General features: G+C 52.1%; 3 protein-coding genes across 5 annotated transcripts; 1 reads left to right on the top strand and 2 right to left on the bottom strand.

Annotated features, from left to right (window-relative positions):
- The first annotated feature begins 554 nt into the window (after positions 1-554).
- HMBS (hydroxymethylbilane synthase) lies at positions 555-8,769 on the top strand. 2 transcript variants are annotated; one of them, XM_068556469.1, is made up of 15 exons: positions 555-1,298; positions 1,428-1,649; positions 3,871-3,924; positions 4,270-4,342; positions 4,717-4,766; positions 4,853-4,908; positions 5,292-5,369; positions 5,599-5,676; positions 5,798-5,873; positions 7,002-7,115; positions 7,366-7,404; positions 7,607-7,726; positions 7,968-8,021; positions 8,144-8,230; positions 8,329-8,769. In XM_068556469.1, the coding sequence occupies exons 2-15, from the start codon at positions 1,617-1,619 to the stop codon at positions 8,500-8,502; spliced, it is 1,086 nt and encodes a 361-aa protein (XP_068412570.1). In that variant the 5' UTR covers positions 555-1,298; positions 1,428-1,616; the 3' UTR covers positions 8,503-8,769. The 2 variants fall into 2 exon arrangements, with proteins under 2 accessions (XP_068412570.1, XP_068412569.1); XM_068556468.1 differs by lacking the exon at positions 555-1,298 and having other exon boundaries at positions 1,373-1,649.
- Positions 8,770-9,085: 316 nt separating this feature from the next.
- H2AX (H2A.X variant histone) lies at positions 9,086-10,457 on the bottom strand. Its single transcript, XM_068556470.1, has one exon. The coding sequence runs from the start codon at positions 10,368-10,370 to the stop codon at positions 9,939-9,941; it is 432 nt and encodes a 143-aa protein (XP_068412571.1). The 5' UTR covers positions 10,371-10,457; the 3' UTR covers positions 9,086-9,938.
- Positions 10,458-11,497: 1,040 nt separating this feature from the next.
- On the bottom strand, positions 11,498-16,164 carry DPAGT1 (dolichyl-phosphate N-acetylglucosaminephosphotransferase 1). 2 transcript variants are annotated; one of them, XM_068556252.1, is made up of 9 exons: positions 15,790-16,164; positions 15,355-15,475; positions 14,966-15,179; positions 14,574-14,720; positions 13,406-13,490; positions 12,848-13,036; positions 12,439-12,526; positions 12,117-12,272; positions 11,498-12,033 (listed from the first exon to the last, which is right to left on the bottom strand). In XM_068556252.1, exons 1-9 carry the CDS (start codon positions 15,948-15,950, stop codon positions 11,968-11,970), a joined length of 1,227 nt encoding a protein of 408 aa, XP_068412353.1. In that variant the 5' UTR covers positions 15,951-16,164; the 3' UTR covers positions 11,498-11,967. The 2 variants fall into 2 exon arrangements, with proteins under 2 accessions (XP_068412353.1, XP_068412354.1); XM_068556253.1 differs by lacking the exon at positions 11,498-12,033 and having other exon boundaries at positions 12,186-12,272; positions 12,420-12,526.
- Positions 16,165-17,711: the final 1,547 nt, after the last annotated feature.

Below are 17,711 nucleotides of genomic sequence, written 5' to 3'. Positions count from 1 at the left end.
AATTGGGGTTACACTGCCCGTTGGAAAATTGCTCCTATGGGGTTATTTAATTAAAAGAAGTAACTTAGACATTGTGGTTTAGGTAGTATTTAGAAGAGGCGGATAGAGTACACTACATTGGTAGCAGCTAAGAATACAGACTTTGGATCAGCTGCCCTGAGCTTGATTCTTAGTTTCACTTAGGGCAACTCTGAACCTTCTCTGAACCTCAGTTTCTTCGTCTGTACATGAGGGATTACAACATCTTTCTAGTACGGCTGTTATGAAAGTCAAAGGAGCCAATCAATGGATGTGTTACTGGTCCCCAAGAGGTCAGTGACCCCCTCAGTGGGTCCTTTGCCTGGAGTTGCAAATTCCAGTGAAACAAAACCATGTTCGGTATAGCAGAGCAGAAACTATTCATTGATCAAGGAATGGAGAAGGGAGAGCACATGCTCTAAAGACACCTTCTCCCCCAAGGGAGGGCAGTAAGAGAATTTAAGGGATAGGAGGCAGACATGTCATCAGGGCTCTAGGAAAGGGGCAGAGATTTTGGGGGGTGGGGAGCTGGGGCATCACAGTCTTCCACACGGCAGGAATTGCGCCTAGCAGAGTACAAATATCCCCCTTGGGCGGGGATCTTGGCATGGTAATGAAGCAAAGGTAGCTTTAGGACACCAGCAGGTCCTGTGGTCAAGTCAGAGCTGGTTTGGGGCTGTTGACCACTGCATATCTCTTAAAGCTCAGTTGCAAAACATCTCTGGTGAATACCAGGTGCTTTTGAAACACATAGAGTTAAGTCAAGCCTGGAATCTTGTAGCCCTCGGGCTGGTATGGATGACAGGTGTCCAGTTTTTTGGAAGTGGTTAATACGTGGTTATTAGTACTGTTAATGGGTAAAGCACTTTTACTCACAAGCCGTTTTCCCACTAACACTAATGTGTTGGCACTCCCATTTCAGTTATTTGTCTTTAGTTGCCTACTTCAGGGTTGTAGCAGAAGAAGCACCACATAAGCTGCACTAATTGCTTGTGCCACAGCGAAGGAGATAGTGCTGTGGAATTCTGGGTGACTAGCTTTCAGAAGCAGGCCTCTTATTTGTAGACGTTGAATGCAGCCTGGGGGCGTGGTAAGTTGCTCAAGTAGCCTTTAACTTCCGACGCCGCGTTGTAGGGTTAATATCCTTTTCCTCTCGGCACGCCTACTTTTGGTTTATTGACGTTCCCTTGGGTGGCGGTAGGAGGGACTGCAAGGAACTTACTTTGTGGATAAATCCGGGAAGCATACCTTGGCCACTGACCATCGGTATTCCTGGCTAGGTAAAAGTAAAAATGAACAGCTGGTGGGCCTGGGTCTCAAACGGGGAAGACCGGGGTCAGCCTGGGGGAGTAGGGGCGGTAACCCAAGGTAAGGTCTTCTCTGTCGCAATCGTTCTAATTCCCGCCCAGGGGAGGTCCAGCCCCTCTGGGGCGGGGCCGGAAGTGACGCAGGCCCTTAGCAGAGCCGGGAGTGTGTGGTTGCCGGAGGATCGCGAGCTCAGCGTGCGCCCAGTGCCCGGCCGGCCGGCCGGGGCCTTCTGCTTGCCCGACTCCGGAGGACATTGGCAGCAGCCCCCGGCCTACTTCCCGCGCACAGCCATGTCTGGTAACGGCGACGCGGCCGCAACGGCGGTGAGTCCTGAGCCGGTGACCTTCGCAACTTCGGTCTTCTGCACTAGCAGTGCCACGATTGGCCCCAAGTTGCCACTCTCCGTCGTCAATTGGTCGGGACGATTATCCGTCTGTTTTTTTTTTGTTTTTTTTTTTTGGTTCGAATAGTTTTTAAAGGGCCAGTAGCTGGGTTGCCCTTAGGGGAATCAGTGAGCGGTGGGGGCGGACTTAAGAGCAGATGGATTGTCTCAAACGCAACCCCGTTCCTGCGGGGTTCTGGATGGGATTCCATGAGGCATGGCTTCCACGGCTCTAGATGTAGTGACCCAACACAGGAAAATTCGTCTGCACGGGACAGAGTGCTATTCCCCGGGATCCCTTCACACGAGACAGGTCCGAGTCGAGATTCGGCCACTTTGGGGAAGCGTTCCATTTTGGATCCAGAGAGGAGAGTGTACCTCGAAGTCTCCGAACTGCACACAAACGTCTTGGAAGTGCACCTTCTCCCCTTTTTTTCTAATGGACACCCAGCCCCAGCCTACACTCAAAAGTCCCCAACTGAGACACATCATTGGGTTACTACCATGGACGGGGGATGCCCTTGGGCCTTCCTATTCCTAGCCTGGGGTCCCAGCTCTGGGCTTGTGCAGATGCAAACTGCAGAGCCCATGAGGCCAACGTCAGCCTGAGATAAGAAAGGAGTGGGGCAGCTGCCTATCTCTCCCTGACCTATGTGCTGGTAAGGAGTGGGATTCTCTGCCATTGCTGACATTCCTGAGTGCTGGGCTAGGAGTAAGAAGATCTGGATTCCAGCTCTCTACCCATGATTAACCCTGTGGCCCTGGGCAAGTCACTTTGCTCCTCAGAGCCAGACTTTGCTACTGTAACATAGTTCCAGAGATGCCTGCCCTGTCTACCTGATAGGTTGTTATGAAGATTAAAAGCAATAGCTCTAGGATATATATGCTCAATAAGGAATTTTTTACTGGAACAATTTGACTTGAATATGCTGTGCAGAATCAGTGAAATTAAGGGATTGTTTGAACATAGCAGTTTCTGGGACCTTAGATTCCTTTCTGTGGGCTCCCTGTGGCCCAGAATTTTAGTTGCCATGTTTAGCATTTCAAACCTAACCTAATTTGCTTAGGGTCCCCCAGGGTTTATTTATTGGAGAAGTGATAGCCATGGAGTAGACTAGAGTCCAAGAGCAGCCAGCTCTCACCTCCTCCAGCAACAGAGGCCCCAGATACCTGACTGCAGAAGAACTCTGTCAGATGAAGATCCCAGAACAGGGAAAGTTGATAGTATCTGTAGTGGCCACTGTCTGATCTGGGAAGAAATAGGACCTCAGACTGGAGAACCCAGTTCTGCCTGCTTGGCACTGAATACCTTTGTCCAAGGTGCCCTGGCAAGAGGAAGAGGCATGTCCCTTTGAGTTCTTGGCTTGGTCTCTGACATCCTAATATTTCCTTCGTGGTGAAACCAGAGGCCACATTCTAGGTGAATGGACATTAGACAGCTCACCCTCTTAGTCTTACAGAATATCAAAAGCAGAAGATACTTGAGTGCAAACTTCTTCATTTTATAGATGAACAAACAGGTTTATAGATGAACAAATAAGATGATGTGTTCAAGGTCACCCAGCCAAGAGGCTGAGCAGGACTATATGTCAGATCTGTCGACCCCAGTCCTTTACGTATGCATTCCGTCCAGATTACGGGATCCACAGCGCGGCAGCTGTAGGGTAGCTCTTATGGCATCTAGGTGGCACTGAAGCTTTCTCAAGTGCCGCTCTGTTTTGGATGCTGAACTTGTCCTCAGTGACTCAGCTCACGTTCCCCTGTGTGGCCCCAGCTGTCCTGCCCCTGCCTGCTGCAGGCCCCACCCTCCCTGGGGCCAGACTGATAGACCTTATCTCTCTACCCACCTGGCTGAGTGCAGCATTCCTGCTGCCTTAGCTTGGCTGGGCTTCAGGGCTTAGTGTCCTGGTCATTACAGCAACAGCAGGTCCTACTGTTCTGTCTGGTCTCTGCTTCTCTGGATCCCTGAGGAGGCAGAAGGTATTGGGGAAGGTAAAGGGACCAGTCTTGGGCAGGGGAGTGTTTCCCCACTCCGAGGCTCAGCTGGCCACAGGCCAGGGGCTGAGGTTCCTTTCTTCCAAGCCAGTGATTCTGGTTCTTGGACAAGGTGTTGAGGAACACAAAGAGCAGCAGGGACTGTGACCTGGGGACTTTTTCTGCAGGAAGAAAACAGCTCAAAGATGAGAGTGATTCGCGTGGGTACCCGCAAGAGCCAGGTGAGTGCAAGTACCGGGGTGGAGGAGGTTTGTCAGAAGACTTCTGTGTTCACAGTATTATAAGTTGGGGGGCCCAGAGCGTTCTCAGCAGCTCGGGGATGGAGGAAATGGGGTGACTGAGTATCAAATCCCATGCAGAATGACAGATTGCATTCTGTAAAGAGATAGTCCCTGGGCTGGGAAGTTGGGGTACAGAGGACTCCCAGGCCAGACCCCTCCCCTTCCTAGGTGGGCATTCAATCCCCTCTCTGAATTCCAATCCCTTCAGGATCTCCCTGACCCTGTGAGGGTCTGACCTTAGGGCAGTGGCCAGAGGACAGGACTAACCTGAATTTCTACCCCCAGCTGGCCCGCATACAGACGGACAGTGTGGTGGCAACGCTGAAAACCTTATACCCAGGCCTGCAGTTTGAAATCAGTGAGTTTTCTGGACAGGAATGGAAGCTAATGGGAAGCCTTTAACCCCTGGAGGGGAGAACACAGTGTTTCTGGCTTTGTCTTGGACCACAGCCTGGTCCTGTTGCCTCTGAGAATTCTTCTTGGCTGTCCCCAGTTTGGAGGGCCCTGTCCTCCTCTAAACACCTCCAGCTCTGACTACCTGGGCTAGCCTGGCATTTAACATCTGCTTTGGGTCTTTTTGTGATTACGTCTAGTCTTCCTCCTAGATCGTACATTCCCAGAGGGTAGGGACTGGGGCTTATGTGCCCAACAATCTTAGCACAAGTGTTGAGCTCAGTAGGGGCTCAATAAATGCTGATCACTGAACATCAGATTGGTTGATTCTCTCCTCAGTTGCTATGTCCACCACAGGGGACAAGATTCTTGATACTGCTCTCTCGAAGGTAACAACATTTTCCATCCAACCCTTTTCCCCCTCCTCTTTCCTTCCCCCAAAAGATTCACCCTGAGGCTCTTTCTTGCCTGGCAGATTGGAGAGAAGAGCCTGTTTACCAAGGAGCTGGAACACGCGCTGGAGAGGAATGAGTAAGTGAAAGCAGGGAGCATGGCGCCCTCCCAGGCTCTCGCTAGGACCCCAGTGCACATCAGACCTGGGTATCAGCTAGACTGTTGGGCTTAAACGCTTGGATAGGCTAGAGAGGGGCTCATATGTGAGTTTTTCAGGCCTCAGAAAAGGAAAGTGTCCTGGTTCTGAGCCATCTGGCTGCCTGGGGTGCAGGATTGGCTGGGGCAGGGGGATGAAAGGGAGGGTAGGAGGGGAGCGGGCCTCTAGGACCCAAGGTCTCGGAAAGGCCTGCTTCCTGAACTACTCTAGGCTCTGCCAGTGACGTACAGGCAGGAGTGGGTGGAGAAGGGCTGGGGACGTGCTGCTCAGACCCCTTCTCCTTCCCTCTCTGCCGTCTCTCTAGAGTGGACCTGGTTGTTCACTCCCTGAAGGACCTGCCCACGGTGCTTCCTCCTGGCTTCACCATTGGAGCCATCTGCAAGTAAGAGTCCTGCCAGTCAGGGGGCCTCGGCACGGGGTAGACATCATATTAACCTTGACTTTTCCCTTTGGGACTTGGCCCTCTGCCTCTAGGCTGTCTCCCCTGCCCTGAGGAGTGTCAAGCATGGCAGAAAACTCAGAAAATGCCCGTTAGTTGACTATTGAGAGAGCCTGGAAGTGACCTGAACCAAGATCTCTCCCTTATTCTCTGACTTTCCCTCCATCCCCAGGCGGGAGAGCCCCTATGATGCTGTGGTCTTTCACCCAAAATTTGTTGGGAAGACCCTAGAAACCTTGCCAGAGAAGAGGTGAGTGGGACCTGGATAGGCATCTTGGTGGGATGTGCACAGAAGATGGAGGGGTGGGAGGAGGAGGAAAGGAACAGTGCCTGCCTAGTTAAATCTCATTTTAAATCATCTCTCTGAGCAGCGTGGTGGGAACTAGCTCCCTGCGGAGAGCGGCCCAGCTGCAGAGAAAGTTCCCACATCTGGAGTTCAAGAGTATTGTATCCTTTTAGCGGAGGGAGGAGGCAGCAGCCAAGGAGGAAGACCAGGTCCAGATGGCCCTGGGAGTTGTGAGAGTGGAAGGCGCTTCCAGAGGAAGTGGACCATGGATGCAGTGGACTGCCTGTTCTCCCATTCATCCAGCCATCCATCCAGCCATCCATCCATTCATTCATAATCCTTTCATGTTTTCTTAGCCCCAGGCAAGTGCCTGGCACTGGGGATATGGTGAGCAAGATCAACATTGTCCCTGCTTACACAGAGTTTACATTTTAGTTCTGGAGACAGACAACCAGGCATTGATAGTACAGAGTGATACTGAATAATGATTACATCAAGGGAGGGGGGTTGGGGGGGTGCTTCCATTTTAATTTAAATGTAAATAATTAAAAATTTGTTTTATTATAGTTGATTTACAACGTTGTGTTAGTTTCTGGTGTATAGCAAGTGATTGTTGTACATATATATACATATTCCTTTTCATATTCTCTTCCATTGTAGTTTATTGCAAGATATTGAATATAGTTCCCTGTGCTATATAATAGGACCTTGTTGTTTATCTATTTTATATATAGTAGTTTGCATCTGCTAATCCCAAACTCCTAATTTATCTCCCCCTATCCCCTTTCCCCTTTGGTAACCATAACTCCATTTTTATTTTATATTCCACTATATTGTTTTGATTTTTACAATGTTATATGTTTGTAAAACTGATTTTCAAAATAGTATTTGCTAAGTGCTCCAGTGTGCAAAGCAGGGAATTCTCTGGAAGCTTCTAGCTGGCACATCTAAACACAGACTTGAGAGTCAGGGAAGGCTTCTCAGAGGTCTTGTAACCTTGGGCAAGTTATTAAATAAATTAAAACCTCTCTATCATTTTTCTCATCTGTAAAATGGAGATGATAATACTACTACTTACATCATAGGGTTGTGAAAATTCAATGAATTGACATATCTAAAGCACTTTAGAACAGTGTCTGGCATGTAGTAAGTATGAGGTAAGTGTTAGCTGTTGTCATTAAGCTGAGAACTCAAAGGTGAGAAGTTAGCAGATTGAGAGACTCAGGCAAAGGGAACAGCATAAGGCTCCAGACTGCCCAAAGCTTGTGGTCCTTAGCGCCTCTCCACAGCGGGGAAACCTCAACACACGGCTTCGGAAGCTGGATGAGCTGCAGGAGTTCAGTGCCATCATCCTGGCCGCAGCTGGCCTGCAGCGCATGGGCTGGCAGAACCGGGTGGGGCAGGTAGGGCCTGCCCCTCTTCCCTCCCCAGTTGATCTTCATCTCCTTCCTGCCTGTGTTCTCTTTTTGAATACCCACCTCTAACAGTGCAAGCTGGAAATGAGTCCCAGGTTGGGAAGACTGGGGATCAGAGGCCAAACTCCCACTCTTGCCTCTCCAGCCCTTCTGTATGCTAGGAAAGCCCGATCTCACTGCTGTGTGCTTTTAGGCACTCCCACCTCCACCCTTCTGACTGCCTCTTCTGCCCCCACAGATCCTGCACCCTGAGGAGTGCATGTATGCTGTGGGTCAGGTATGCTTGACCAGGGAAGCCGTGTGTTGATGTGTCCCTTTCTTTTGTCTTCAACCAAGAACATTCCCAGGGAGGGGCAAGCCTTGGGAGGCTACTGGCCCAAAAGGACCTGGCAAACAGGTGGAAGTAGGCTGGTTCCCATCCTTAGCGCCATTGGTTGGGGAAAGATTGGCCCTGATATCTTAGTCTATTTTTCCATCAGGGGGCTCTGGGAGTGGAAGTTCGAGCCAAGGACCAGGACATCTTGGATCTGGTGGGTGTGTTGCATGATCCTGAGACTTTGCTTCGCTGCATTGCTGAACGGGCCTTCCTGAGGCACCTGGTAGGGCCTGTGCTCTTGTGGAGGGGTGGGTACCTGGGGAGCTGGGAAGGGCAGTGGGGAGATTTCTCAAATTATTGCTCTGTATTTCGTGGTAACTCATCCTTGAAAGTATGGACAGGACCCAGGTCTGGGCCGCTACCTCATTTTCAGTTATGTCCTTAGAGGGGTCTGTTATCTCTGAGGACTCTGGGTACAGGGGGTGGTAAGGGTCCTTGGAGCTCACAGGGGGAACTTGTTGCAGGAAGGAGGCTGCAGTGTGCCAGTGGCGGTGCATACAGCTATGAAGGATGGGCAAGTAAGCAGGGGAAGATGGGTGGGAGGGCAGGGAAGGGACATCCTGAGCTGCCAGCAAGAAAAGCCCAGGTTTCTAAGCAGTTCCCTCTCACGATACGCTGAGGCAACTGTTTTCTTTCCCAGCTATACCTGACTGGAGGAGTCTGGAGTCTGAATGGCGCAGATAGCATGCAAGAGACCATGCAGGCCACCATCCATGTCCCTGCCCAGGTGCCAAGGCTGGAGGGTGACGGAGAGGGTAAAAAACACGTCTGTATGTTACTTCCCCTTTCGTGCTCACCAAATCCTACCCTCCTTCCCTTGCCCAGCATGAAGATGGCCCTGAGGATGATCCACAGCTGGTGGGCATCACTGCCCAGAACATTCCACGACGAGCCCAGCTGGCTGCTGAGAGCCTGGGCATCAGCCTGGCCACCTTGTTGCTGAACAAAGGAGCCAAGAACATCTTGGATGTTGCACGGCAGCTCAATGATGCCCACTAACTGGTCTGTGGGGCACAGGTGCCTGGGTTGCTGGTGCCCCGTGCCTACATCCCAGCCCTCAGTGCCCCATTCTCACTGCTACCTGGGGGGTGATTACCCAGGGGATTGAACTGCAGGGGCAGAGACTCAGAGACTTGTCTCAACTTGGGGCCTTGGTGATGCCTTGTCTCCTCAGTAGGTGGAGGCTTAGTCTCTAAAGAAAAAACATCTAACAAGCCACAGCCTTTGAATGTAACCAACTCCACTAATAAACTAGATTTGAAGGTGGTTTTGTTTTTGATGGGGTTGCAGTTAAGAAAGATAAGGACAACCACAAGACCCTTTGCTCCTTACCTCAGAGGCTAGGACCCCTGTCCAAAGTTCTCCTGGAATACATTGCTTTCTGTTTCTGTCTCAGTAGTTCTGACAGAATAAATTGTCTCCCAGGGAACATCAAGAAAGAACCATAATCTTATAATCTACGATTTGCCGCTCCAGTTAACGGTAGAGCCTTTGTATCAGATAGCTCCCCTCCCCCACTACCTTTAGGAATCTACAAAGTCATCGATCCTACAACCCGTCTGCAAAATGAAGAGACACCTCATTGTTTAAAAAAGAAAACAATCCTTTAATAAACAAAATTAGTCCATCTGAAACTCCCCAATACCTAAAGTACTGTCTTGGATGGGTTAGCTGCAAAATTCCAGTTCCGAGGCCAACGGCGGCTCAGTCCAGATGGGGGTTAACGGACTAGTGCTGGTATCTAGGTGCTTGGCTTGCGGAGCGGACACGCCGGGAGGGGCGCGGGTCCAGGGGCAGGACTCCCGCAGCCCCCACGCCGCCGGGACCCGACACCGCGGGAGATGCTCACGCCGCGAAGGGTGTCTTCCGGGACGCGCACAGGCCTGCGAGTGGAGATGGAAGGGGCGCGGACGTGCAAGGCTCGGGATCCGGCAGCAAAGGACGTCCCGGGACAAATGAAGTGACCGACTGACTCCGCCGCCGTCGGCGGCAACCGAGTCCCGTCCGGAGCACCGGGCTGGTGGGGAACGCGCGCGGCCCCGCCGGCGGCCGTCCGCACCGACTCACCTTCCCCGCCACGCGCCCCGGCCCTGCGTCAGCGCGGCCGTCCCAGCCTTCTAGAAGGTGCCGCGGCCTCCCCGCAGCCCATCAGCATTCGGGGGCCAGGCCGGCCGAGTCACGAGCTCGCTCCTGGCACCAAGCGGCGTTCAAACGGCCGTCCTCCGCCGAGCCACGACCGGAGCGAGCCGCGCGGGGGAGGGGCAGGCCGCACGGCGGCGGCGGCGGGGCCGCGGAGGGGGCGAGTGCGCGGCCGCCCGGCCCGGAGCCCGACGTGGCCCAGCTCTTTCCGTGAGCGTTGTGGTGGCCCTTAAAAGGGCCTTTGTGGTGGCGAGGGGAGGGGCCGGGCGGCGGCGGTGGCGGCGGCACGGGCGCCCTCAGTACTCCTGCGAGGCCTGGGTGGCCTTCTTGCCGCCCGCGGGCGCCTTCGGCCCCACGGCGGCGCTGGTCTTCTTGGGCAGCAGTACGGCCTGGATGTTGGGCAGGACACCTCCCTGGGCGATCGTCACGCCGCCCAGCAGCTTGTTGAGCTCCTCGTCGTTACGGATGGCCAGCTGCAGGTGGCGGGGGATGATCCGCGTCTTCTTGTTGTCGCGGGCCGCGTTGCCCGCCAGCTCCAGGATCTCGGCTGTGAGGTACTCGAGCACCGCCGCCAGATAGACCGGCGCGCCGGCGCCCACCCGCTCGGCGTAGTGTCCCTTCCGCAACAGCCGGTGCACGCGGCCCACGGGGAACTGGAGGCCCGCTCGCGACGAGCGCGACTTGGCCTTGGCGCGGGCCTTACCGCCTGTCTTGCCGCGGCCCGACATGCTGCGCGAGGTAGAGGAACGGAGAGGAGGACGGCTCACAAGACTAAGGAACAGCCGTCCGCCGCAGTCCAACTGCTGCCGCGCGCGCCCAAGGGCCGCCCTTATAAGCCCCCAGGGCGCACCCCCGCGTCCTCCTGATTGGCTCTTTTCTCCAATACCCGCCTCCGGTTGGCTGCGGTTAACCCTTCGATGACGCGCCTCAGCTGAGGGAACGCGCCCGCCGATTGGTCGAATTTGAAAACCTTTTGCCCGGGGAAAAGGCTAGGAGGAGCGGCAGCAAGCAAACAGCCAACCACTCCCGGGTGTAGCCAATCCAAGTGAAGCGCGCCAGATTTAAACCCTACAGCCCAGACCGGGGCCGGAAGACAAAGAGGGTGGAGCCTGAAGCCACCTCAAGAGCCTCAGGGAAGTCTGTGCGGGTCTAGGATTTTTAAAGGAAAGGGGTCAACACTACGGCTACCTCTTCCTCCCGTCCCAGGTCTGGTCACTCCCTCTTCCTGCCTGGCAAAGGGAGAGTGAAAAAGGGAAGGAATGAGACCCCCTGAAAGTCCAACCCCGTCCCAGAGAAGAGATAACGCCAATCTTATGGCTCTTTATGCCACCTGAGCAGCAGGATTTCCTATTTATTCAACATGTTCTGTCTGGTCTGTTCTTTCTGTTCCCTTCTTTTTTTTTTAAGATTTTTTTTTTTTAATTAATTTATTTATTTAGTTTTGGCTGTGTTGGGTCTTCGTTTCTGTGCGAGGGCTTTCTCTAGTTGCAGCGAGCGGGGGCCACTCTTCATCGCGGTGCGCAGGCCTCTCACTGTCGCGGCCTCTCTTGTTGCGGAGCACAGGCTCCAGACGCGCAGGCTCAGTAATGGTGGCTCACGGGCCTAGTTGCTCCGCGGCATGTGGGATCTTCCCAGACCAGGGCTCGAACCCGTGTCCCCTGCATTGGCAGGCAGATTCTCAACCACTGCGCCACCAGGGAAGCCCCCTCTGTTCCCTTCTTGCTAGGAGGGGCCTGATGTACTGAAAGAAAAAGGGTGGGGCAGAGAGATAGGCATCCTCTCCGAGGAAATGCCTCCACCAACCCTCCCAGTCTACCCTAAAATGCCCTATATAGGAAATACACCTACAGGAACAATAAGAAAAAGACGACAGTTTATTGTCACCACTGGGAGCACCTGGCCCCCCAGTCTGCTAAATCATCAGAATACTTAATTTATAGTCAAATGTCAAGTCACCTTCGAGCCTGTGTCCCTATCCCCAGCCAGGGTTCTATCCCCAGGCCCAACGTATTTCTTGAGTGTCAGAGTTGTGGGTAATTGCATCAGAGCTACAGTATCCCACCTTAGGAGGCTGCAAAGATGGGACGGAGAGGGGGAGTGGCAAGTTGAAGAAAGCCATAGGCAAAGTCCAATCAATAGTCATTAGAGGGCAAAAAAGGCCCAGGATGTCAATAATCACAGGGGAAAGGAAATGCTGAGGACAAAATCTGGAGGAGAATGAAGGGTGAGAGAGGCCTGGGCCAGGAGGCAATCTTGGTCTAGAAGAGGTCGGCCTGAGTCAGGAAATCTGGAGGCTGTGAAGCAAAGGACAGTGGATCAGGGGACTCAGACATCATAGAAGAGTCGGACAAGCTGGTACCGAATGGAGAAGGTGACAGCACTGCCCACGACCTGTAAGGAGAAATGAACTACAGTAAGAACCACAGAGAAAGGGAGACAAGGAGATGTAAACCACATCACCAACAGCATTGCACCTGTAGCAGCAGCAGGAACAGGGTGAGGTTTCTCTCATGCATGGGCCCAAAGACTTTAAGTAGGAAGTTGATGAGGGTCATGTTGTTACACTCCGTGAAGGCACCGTCCTCATTCTCACTCTGGCGCACTGTCACTAGCCGGAGGCCTTCTGCTACCTGGAGGGGTCAAAAGTGGAGAGAACTTCAGCTAATACCTACGCTTCAGGAATGGGGATCTGCTCAATGTTTCCAAACTCCCCTTGGGTGTGATGTAGGCCTAGGTTCCCCACTCCCTGAATTCCGAATGGCAGCCTAGAGCCTTACCTCCTTGTTACCCTGTTACCTTTAGAATAAAGGTGCCCAAGAAAGAGAGGCTCTTGGTCTTGAACTTGGAATAGCTCATCTCCAGTTTGCCTGTCTTGGTATTGAGTCTGCAGGGGAAGACAGCTTCATGTGACTGGGCCACTACTCAAAGAACTCTCCTCCCTGTGGTTAATTAATAGGAAGAGCACTGAATGTGGAGTCAAACACCCTGAGATCTATTTCTGGCTCTGCTGCTTGCTTCTGTGTGATCAGAGCTGCTGTGAACATTAAATGAGATCGTGGAACTAAATGTGCTCTGTAATGTATAAAGGGCTAACTGCATGGCAAGAGTTAGCCCTTCTTCGGGCCCATTCCCTTTGCACAGCAAACGTCTAAGGCATCCCAAAGGAAAAAGCTATGATGTCCCTTTCAAGCCCCAAAGCGGCTACCTGGGTATACGGTGGCGAGGGCAGGGGATGATATGCAGGAGCTGAGGCAGTGAGTAGACGAAGTTGAACACCTGGGGCATGAAGAAGAGTAGCATGGTCTTGCTGAAGTGTCCCAAGATGCCCACCACGGCAAAGGTCATGCCAGCAAAGTAACAGAAGGTATCTCCCACAAACACCCGTGATGGGTACCTGTGTGGGGGAGAGGATGTGAGCCAGTGGCAAGAGGCATTAGCAATCCTTTCTCTCACATCACACACCCTGTGCACTGGGCTAGCCCTGACCCTAGTTCTGGCTCAGAGGACATTCCAGCTCTCCCAGCAACTCTCCAGGAAACAAGGCCCTGAATCCATCTATTCCTGGGGGCTCCACAGCACCTGCCCCGGGCTACAGTTGGGTAGAGAATATTTAAGATTTAAGAATATTACCAAAAAGACCCAGAAAACACTCAATACAGAGATGCACAGGTTAAGCCTCTCCGTCAGGAGATGGGTCACAATCAGGAGGACCGTACTGGCCACAAATTCAAATAGCTGTCCCACTATCCACAGGCCTACTTACCAGTTATGGTAGAGCAATCCCAAGGTGGTGAAAAAAAAGGGTATCATGAAGTAGAGGGAAAAGACATGATCATCCCGATAATCACCTTTGGAAGCAGGGGAAAAAGAAAAAAAGGAAAAGTTGATAGCCACTTCCCCTGCATACCTGGGTCCTATTTTTGTCTGTCCCTGAGTTCTGTCCCAAGCTGTATCGTCCACCTCTCTAAGTCTCAAGAACTCACTACCCCTTTTATGTCACCCACGCAGTTCCCAATAGTTCACCTCTTTCATGAACTCTTCCTAAACTAGTTACTATCTTACATTTGGTTTAGACCATTCAGACCTAGGTCTGAATACCAGCTTTACTTCCTAACTGTGTGACCTTGGTCATGACACATTTAACTTCTCTGAGCCTCAGTTTCCCATCTGTAAAAAAAAGGCTGATGAAAACACCTGCCACATAGAGCTGTTACAGAGTTTAAAGTGAGATCACATTTTAAAAGTGCTTAGCTTTAATAAGTACTTATGGATGTCCAACAGCCAAAAACCACCAGAAACACGCCTGTAGTCAAAGCTGGGTTTACTGACTTGAAACAAGAGAAACTTTGGAACCCACACACCATGGGGAACCATGGGATGCCTCAGTAAGGAGGTGTTAGGAGGACTTGTTATAGAATTTGTTTTAAATAATTCTGGGGAGGATGCAAGGAGGGAGAGTTTTGCCCTGCACTGGGTGCTGTCAGCAGAGATAATGCTATGATTGAGCATCTTAATAATTTTTATCCAAGAAGTAAGAGGAACTGAGTTGTTATCGGAAGGAAGCAGCAACCACTCATGTTAGCTAGAAGGGGATCTTGGTCATTTTTGTGAGATGCACCGTGTTCCTGTGGTTTTGTCTATGCTCAGACATGGTTACAGAGGGGTCTAGTTTTGGTCTTACTCTATCACGGTCACAGAGTGACCCTGTCTGATTCTGAGGTTTTATGAAGTTGTTTATGTTCAATAGGAGAAGACCATGGCCTACCTATTAGTGCCAATGCCGTTATAAATGACAGGGCTGCTATTTTTCTTTCTCACAGTTAACAAATCTTGGTTTCTTTCTCATGTTTAACAAATTCCCCAAAGCCAGATATCAGGCAACTTCCTTAACACTCAGACTTCTCTTCTCTCCCTAGTCCAATCCCACCTACCTTCCAGCTCCACCAGGTTGAAGACGATGATGGAAGCAGAAATGACTAGCGACTGGCCAGCCTCTAGGCCATTAATTCCTGCTAGGATATTGATGGCATTAGTACAGAACACTGCCAGCAGCCCCATGTAGACATAGTACAGGATCCCTGGGGGGAGAAAACAGTAAGAGAAGTAATGCCACCTGTAGAATGAGAATTTAAGGATAGTCTTCTGAGAAAAGTGGTGAGGATAGAGGATGGGATGAAAGGCCAACAAAAGGATCTAAGAAAACACAGGGACAAAACAGGGAGGAGAATGTGGAGCACCAGGAAGGTTGCTCTGCTGCATATCTCACAGGGCAAGGGTGCCCTGAAGTAGGGGCCATAGGGGCAGAAGTGGCAGTACTACTCACCCAAGTCCAGATGCAGGCCAAGAAGTGGGCGTAAGGGCTTGGGTACCACAATGGTCGTGTTGCCAAAGTTGGTGAAATAGACCATGAGGAGAGGTAGTGAGGCAGCTGTGGGCAGCAGCAGCTTATGGCGCCAGCGCAGATTCAGTACATCATCCGCGAAGCCCAGGAAAATCATGCAGCAGATGGCAAGGAGCGCACCTATCAGGGCCACAAACTGGGGAAGGCTCGGGCAGGTCACGGCTCCAGCCTTCTCCCATTTCACCGTTCCTTTCAAGAATTCCCATCTTTTCTTTCGTTCTCAGCCCCTCCCCCCACACCCAAATAAACCCAACTCTCTCCAGTAGCTCCCAGTCCCAGTCACAGGCAGCAGCCCTCACTAACCCACTTACTTCATGGTGGGGGAAGGCTTTACACTGCTCCTCCACAAAGCAGTTCAGGAAAGGGAAAGGGATGAAGCAGAAGAGTATGATAAGGAAAACAGCACCGCTGATCACTCCCTGGGACTCTGGGCTGTGGGCCAGCATCAAGCCGGGTGGAGGGGGAAGAGGAAAGGGGGCGTGGTTACTCACTAGTGCAAGCACCACCATAACCTGACTTGGGAGCGGGGAAGGGCACCACTACTGGAGTCCCAGATCCACCCAAGGGTCCCACCTTCCCGCCTCCACCCCTTCCCCAATGCTAACCAGATCTGCCCTCCACCTCCCAGAGTCCCGGGCTGGCTGTTGGGTTAGCACTTCGTCTCCGCGCGCAGTCCAGCACTCCAGCCCCCGACCCTGCCTGCCCACCCCTTCCCCACTGCCCCGGACCAGCGCGCGGCCTCTCACATTTGCTGCCGGCTGGATTTGTTGAGGTCCTGGCCGCAGAGCCGTGCGGCGATGAAGTGGCCACGGAAGGCAGGGATGAGGGTGAGTGTGGCTACAAGTCCCAGCAGCGAGCCGATCAAATTCACCAACAGCGGCGTCGGCAACTCCGGGAAGGCCCACATGGTGACCGTCCAGGGGGCCCGCTCGGCCCCCTCCTTAGCTAACGAGCAAGCTGGGCAGAAGCCCTGAGGCCCCAGCAGTAAGGAGTGGCCGCTCCCCACAGGCTGGATCTTCCCACACCACCCTGAGCGAAACCCAGCAACTCTGACCTGAGCCGCCCTCTGGACTCCCTCGAGCCTCTATAAAGCAACCTTGGCTCTGCCCCACTGCATCTGCCTACCCACTGTTTCCACCCGGATCTAGTTTGCAGAGCAACTGTCGCTGTGGAAGGCGGCGGCCATTTTTAATATGGGCATAAGAGTAGGGACAGAAGTGTGATTTTAAACTACATCCTTTATTCGAGAGTTGAATCATCAAGAGGGGATTGGAAAAGCAATTAAAGAAGGACAAACAAAGGCGGATACTTTCCTAACATCACATTAAAGGTGTACAGCCCAAAGCGGAAAAACTCCTTGCCCGCTTCCAAGATGAGCGCCTCCTCGTACCACGTGTCTGACGCCGCTTACTCTTCGTCCCACGTCAAGTTTAGCTCCGTCGGCCTTCGCTGGTCGCCTTTAAAGGGCCAATGCCCCGCGTTTACTCTGGGACGTCTCTGGAGACGGGAAGATGGCTGCTGGGAGCAAGGGGGAGGGCAGGCGGAATGAGGATGTAGAGCAACACCTGCTCAGTATAGAAAACCTGTTGCCAACGTAGTCAACGTTGGGAAGTAAGCCAAGGTAAACACAACTCAGTTCCCCAAAACACAGCTACAATTTGGAAGATGATGTAAAATTTAAAGCGCGGACACTGGAAAAGCCCCTCCCACTTCATGTTTTTCCGTGTCCTTGATCCAGGTACTTTTCCTTCATCATCCCACCCGCCTTCTGCCCCCCCCAGTAGCAGTTAGTTGCCGGGCAACACTGAGGGGTACTTCAGCACTGAAGGGGCTGGGAGTACCCTCATGCCCTCAGGTCTTGGATTTAACCCCGTACTTGACTTTCCTTGGTCCTGGATGCACTGTGCCAGGCTCCCAGTCGGAGGAGGTGAGGCTGAGGCTTTGGAAAGAGCTAAGTAGGAGAACCAGACCCACAAGTGGCTGGCTTCCAGTAAGTCTGAGGAATTCCCAGGCAGGTTTCTTCCTCCAGGTTAGGTGCCTTTTGCTTGGCACCTGTTTCCTTGCAAATAACAGTTCACCAGCATCTTTCTCTTTAACAGACACACAAGCTGTTAGATGGCAAATGATTTCTAGTCCTCAGAGAAGAATTCATCACCAGGAAGTGCGGGAGACGACTGAAGTATGCTGACATTTTGTTCATTCTTGAATAAGGAGTCAGGGTCAGGTTGATTCCTTTTAGGCCAAAGATAGGCCCTCCTGTCTCTCAAAACCAGATGTGAAATGTCCTTTCTACTCGAAGGTGGCTCTAATTAACAACTCAAACCATGTATATAAAGTAATCCCAGTAATTACTCGATAGTAGTATTCCTCCAAATTTTCAGTACTTATTATCCCACTGGTATTGTTTTTCTGTGTGTGTGTGTGTGTGTGTACCTGCACACGGGTGCATGAGTGTGCATCTGTGCCTCTTAGACTGGAAATTCCCTAGAGGCAAAGTGTTTTCTGTTCCACAGTGTGTTCCTATGGGGCTAAGGACACACAGATATCTGTATACAAGGTATTATCACACATAATGAGCCTGGGTCTGAAAGAGGTACAGAGGGCAATAGGAGCACATGGAGAGAGCAATTAGTTGTGACCAGGGGAAGTGAGAGGACCTTGAGGAAGA

This window comes from Eschrichtius robustus, chromosome 11 (assembly GCF_028021215.1).
Source record: "Eschrichtius robustus isolate mEscRob2 chromosome 11, mEscRob2.pri, whole genome shotgun sequence".
NCBI classification, from domain to species: domain Eukaryota; kingdom Metazoa; phylum Chordata; class Mammalia; order Artiodactyla; family Eschrichtiidae; genus Eschrichtius; species Eschrichtius robustus.
This window is presented reverse-complemented; position numbering and strand designations above follow the sequence as displayed.